The following is a 5,359-nucleotide window of genomic DNA, read 5'->3' on the forward strand; positions in this document are numbered from 1 at the left end:
GCTGTGGATGCTGCAATTGCTGCGTTGATCTGCACCTCTGTTTTAAACCCCCAGAGTTCGGGTCTGGGGGGCGGGGTCATATTTACCATCTACAGTGCCACCACAGGTATGGTGAGGCCCTGCCTCTTCTCCAGTGCTTTTCACAAAACACTCCTGTTCTCCTGTGGCATCTGTTTCCATGCTGGTGAAGCCAGTGCTGCTTAAGGAGCCTTTCTGTTATATGTTTCATTCTGAAGGTACACTCCTTTTTCCCAGGCCAAATGATCTGTGCCAGTAGAGCTGTGTCAGACATTTCTTCCCTTACAAGGCAGTGGTGGGAACATTGCAAAGAGTCACAGAGAAAGTGTAGGAAGGAAGAAATTATGGATTAAAGATTTAGAAAGTATCCAAAAAAATAAGCCTGCATCTGACAGTCTAGCAATTGAAAGTTTGAGCAAACCCTGACTTGGATGGATCCTGGGTTACCTGAGATGCTGCATCTGTAGTATTCTTGGCTAGTGCAGGCGAGATCAGAAGGAAAGCATTGACTGTGAGCCCTGATGTGACTGCTGAGGGATGAATGTGGCTGTCCATGTTTGGTATGTTTTCTTAGCTAGAGGTCTAGGCCTAATGCTTTACTGCTTTTCTTTCACATACCACTGGCAAAGGACTTCCAGATGGACATGCTACATCAAGTCATGTGGTTGTAGTACACAACCATCAATCCTTTTGGTTCATGGTGTATGACAGGTCACCAGGGCTTTTGATGCATATACATAGGTAGTATGAAGGAGTGAAGGCTTCCCAGACCTTCCATCCCCCCTTTAGGCCATTGAGACAGAATCCAAAGTCCAGACCAAGTCCGGATGTTCGGTGCCCCAGTGGTTGTAGGTAGTTGAGTTTGGCTTCTAGCTCAGTTTTGTGTTCCTGTTCATGTTTTTAATTACTTTGGTTTCCAGAAGTACCTTATCTGCCAACAGAACAAAGCCTTTAAAAATTACTAATTGCACAGGAAGTTTAAAAAATAAATTCACATTCAGTAACAGCCTGGAAATACTTGGGTTTGGCATTGCACTGGAGTTGTGTTGGCAGAACTTTTCACTTGCACCATGGCCCACTAATTTAGTCTTATCCACAAAACCTGCATTTGCTGGCATAATTAACATCAGTCAGAGCAGTGTTAGCCCCTTGCAAGTAGAGGTCTATTGACATGGTGGATATGTATGCTCCATACCAGTGTAGACTCATATCCACAATGCAGCATTCATTTGAGGTTCTGGCACTGTGTTAAAGCATGTTTAACTTTGCTTATCTTTCCTGTTACTGGTGGAAGCATCCCTTAAGTTGCTTCATGAAAGGGGCTGACAGGCTCTCTGTTGCAAGTCATCTTTGCAGCAATCTGGTCTGCTCTGAGATAGGATTTGTGCATGTATCTGCCTAATGTTAGGTGGTTGCCAGTACTCATACTGATCTCATGGGCATGAGGTACCAAAGCAACAATGAGGGTACTGGGTGTTGAGGGCTTGCAGGGACTTCCATGAACAAAACACACAGTGGGTAATGAGAGAGTTTGTGGTCTCTGACACTTCTCTTGTGGGTGGGGGATTATCTGGTCTTTGAGTTCTGCTGAATGATGAGTTCCAGATTGGTTGGAGCCTTTTTCTAAAATAAGTATAATCTGGCTTGTGAGAGAGAAAGGTGGAAGGTAGAAGTGAAAGTAGAAGTGAAATAGGACTCGAGAGTTGTCGTCAGGCTGCACTGTGGAAAATATTCAGAATTACAACATTCAGTTCCTTGAATCTAAACATCTGGGGTTTTATCTCACTGTTCAGAAATGTTATAGGGTAACTAGAGAGCACTTCAATAACCACAGAATTCCCAGCCACCTGCTCAGGCAGACTTTGCCTCTCTCTGCACTGGCAAACAGCAGAGAGACCACTGGAGGAAGGGATACTGATGTGTGACCCCCGGGTTCTCAGGGCTTCCTATGTTCTTTCCAACCCAATTCAGAGACTGTGCAGCCAAACACCATTACCTGCATATCATGGATTGTGATGGTGCAACTCTGACCCAAGGGCCCAGGAATGTGGGATACACTGTTTTGAAGCTTAGGAGGAAAAGAAGAAAAGGCTTCTTCTGTAAACGCCAAAGTATCTGCAAGGTTTAGCTTTGGAAACAGAAAACACCACAATACATGGGCCAGTGGGCCTCCACCCCTTGCCAGCTCTCTCATGTACATCATGCATGTCATCTGTATGCCTTGTGCTCTACAAATGTAACTTGTGAGATCTCAGGGAAAGACGATCATGAGCCTTCCCTTCTTGTTTCCAGGAGATGTTGAAGTGATTAACGCTCGTGAGCGTGTTCCACTGGGTTTCACCAAAAATCTCCTGGCTGGATGTAAAGACCCCTTCCCAACAGGTAAGTTCAGGGAACAAATTGTCCTGCTCATGCACCTTGATGCCAAGAGAACCCACTGCATGCTGTTGAGAGGGAGAAATTGTGGGCTTTGCTGTCTGATTGAATGGGAAGTCCAGTATCTCTGGAAGCCCACCGCTCTGTGCATTATATCTGTGGTGGCTACTGTTTGTTGTTTCCTGCAGTTGCCTTTGGGCACTAAGGTAAACAGAGCTGTGAAAAGCATGCAGATCCCTCTGCTCTGTTGCGTAAGAAGAAGGTGGAAGGAGACGGAGGAGAAAGGAAGTCCCCAAGGACAGGGGTTCTCAACCTTTTTCTTCCTGAGGCCCCCGCATAGCATGCTATAAAAACTCCATGGCCCACCTGTGCCACAACTGTTTTTCTGCATATACAGCAGATTAAAAGTTGTATTAAATTGATAGCTATACATTTAAGCACATACAGATAGTGCATAATAGCAAAAGAAAACAATAATACAGGTACAAAAAATGACAACTGACATAAAATAAATTACAATTATTTATTGTAATTGCCCCTCACTCCCAAGTCACAGCTCTCCCAGCCCTGGCAGTGCCCCACACTCCTGACCTGCAGCCCCCTGGTTCTGCTGAAGCCCCTCACTCCCAGCCTATAGCCCCCATATCCTCCACCCCTGCTGGTGCCCCTCACTCCTGACCCAGAGCCCCTCCCTGGCCCTGCCAGGGCTCCTCACTCCTGACCTGTAACCCCCTTCATCCCCTTGCCCTTCCAGAGGTAGCCCTCAGCTGCCAGGGCTACAGGACCCAGCAGCTGCATACTACCTGCTCCTGCCTGACAGGTGCCAGCCACATGCGGGAGGAGGTGGCTGCTGCGGCTGGCCCAGCCCCTTCCTCCCCAGGGGTGGCGCAGCCAGAGGGGAGCCAAGGAGAGCCTGCGGGGGATGGAGATGGGAGAATGTGGGCTGCCCAGTGTGTGGCTCAGGGCTCGTGCTACCCCCCCTGGGGCCCTCTGTGTGCTACCAAGCAGGACCCAATACAGGAGGGTGGAGCAGGGCAGGGAGGCTCAGTGCTACCACTGCCAGAAGCCCCATGCAAGCTGCACCGCCATGGTGAGGCACTCCACGCCCACTCAGCAGCAGTGGGGGTGGTGGCATGGAGTTATGCCCTCCCCTCTGCTGCTCTGGACTCTGAGTGGTGAAAGGCCCCAACCTGAGCCCCCCACCTGGAAGCAGCCAGCGCCAGAGCACTGCTCTTCTGCCTCTTTGTCCCTTAGGTGCAGTGCAGTGGCTTCGGCCGCAGAAGTGGCAGCTGCCAGCCAAGCACGTGTGGAGATTTCCTGCTCCCACTCTGAGGTCACCCCGTGGCCAGCCCCAAAGGGAGCAGCGCAGCAGCACTTACCCATGTCTTGGCACTTGTCCCCAGCAGTGCTGTCTGGCCAGTCCTCAGGCAGCACAGACCCCCTGCTGCACCGCAGACCGCTGGTTGAGACTTGCTGCCCTAGGCCAAAGAAACGAGGCAAAAAACCCCTCCTGGCTCTGGTTTGGTGCCAGCCCTCTGAATAGATTGCACACGCTCAGGTCTTATCACTTTCCTAATGCCATCAGCCCCAGCAGCTGCTTTGTGACTGTGCTGTTATTGCACCTGATGAAAGTGCCAAGAGTGTGCAATCCTTCAAGCCATTATGCTTCCACAAAGGACTTGCTCCTGGGCATAGTCACATTTAACTCAATAGTGCTGCGTGCTGGTATGAAGCTTGTAGGGTCAGTTCCAAGGCAGGACACATTAGCTGTCAGTCAAAGGTGACTGCTCAGCCCTTCATTGCTCTTGCACTTGTGTGTGGGCATGTCAGAGTGCAGCTGTACTCTGAGGAGTGACCACAGAACTATCTGGGCCGGGTTCCTGCATGCATTGTTTCTGAGTGCTGCCACCTCAAACAAAGGTGATAGGAGATATCTTTGCAGGTGACCATCCAGCAAGCTTAGCCTCGTGCCTGAGGGCCAAGGAAACTTTCCACGCTTGATCCTGGCTGAGTTTGCTGGTCAGTTAGAGAAGTTCTGCCGGCTAAATCCAGCCCTAGGGTCACTGGGTGACACCCCCTTCTCCTCAGATGCTTCCCCCACTGCACTTTTGTCACTTCTGTGGGTCTGTACAGCTCTGACTGTCTCCACTTAATAAATAGTTGTAGTGGTGCACAAGAAGGCCCAGACCCCAGCACACTCCTTTAGTGCTCCTCAGTGTAGGCCTGCATATTAATAATCAGATTTTCAAAAGTGCTCTGCTCCCACTGGGAGCAATTCAGGTTGTCTGAAAAGTCAAGCCCAGCAGGTTTTATCAGCAACCTCCAAGGAGCTCTGTGGTTGAACCAGGAATGCGACTTTAAAGCTGCATTCCAGTATTGTAACTGTAGGACCATCCTTCCAGTTCATCCCTTCCCACCCTTTGCTCCCTTTGGGAGGACATGTAAGTCCATCTAGTGCTGAAGCCAGTGGAAAAGCTACGCCAGCACCTCCAATGTGGTTGCTGGCATGGTTGATTCTGGATCCATCCAGAAGTTCTACCTACATAAGAGCCTTCTTGCATTTGTGGCAATGTCTTGTCCTTCCCTAACACCTTCAGTTTGGGGCTTTGACTAGTAGATTAAACTTCACAACCCTCCAGAGAGAAGCTGAGGCTTGGGAAAGACAAGGTCATTTATTGTTTGATAAAGGAACAGGCCCACACTTTTGCTAGCAGGGGATGCAAGAGAACTTGGAAGGGCAATGAAAACCTTGAAGAAGTGGGCTAATTAGCACTGACATTCGGCAGTGCTAATTAGGCAGTGCAGTCATAAAATCATGGAATCATAGAAGTAGGGTCAGAAGGGACCTTGTAGATCTTCAAGTCCAACCCCCCGCCTGGGTGGGAGAAAAGACTGGACTCAAATGAGTCCGGCCAGGTAGTCATCAAGCCTCTTCTTAAAGATCCCCAGGGTAGGAGCCAGCACC

At 49.5% G+C, this 5,359-nt stretch overlaps 1 protein-coding gene across 1 annotated transcript in view; it reads left to right on the plus strand.

Annotated features, from left to right (window-relative positions):
- The window catches only part of GGT5 (gamma-glutamyltransferase 5), a 32,885-nt gene that overhangs the window by 17,217 nt on the left and 10,309 nt on the right, over positions 1-5,359 (plus strand). Inside the window, exons 3-4 of the mRNA XM_019539148.1 lie at positions 1-106; positions 2,311-2,400. The exon at positions 1-106 is cut by the window's left edge and continues 4 nt beyond it. Coding sequence (XP_019394693.1) covers positions 1-106; positions 2,311-2,400 — 196 coding nt within the window. The remainder of the gene's footprint in view (positions 107-2,310; positions 2,401-5,359) is intronic.

Source organism: Crocodylus porosus, unplaced genomic scaffold (genome assembly GCF_001723895.1).
Source record: "Crocodylus porosus isolate Cpor-Errol unplaced genomic scaffold, CroPor_comp1, whole genome shotgun sequence".
NCBI lineage: Eukaryota > Metazoa > Chordata > Crocodylia > Crocodylidae > Crocodylus > Crocodylus porosus.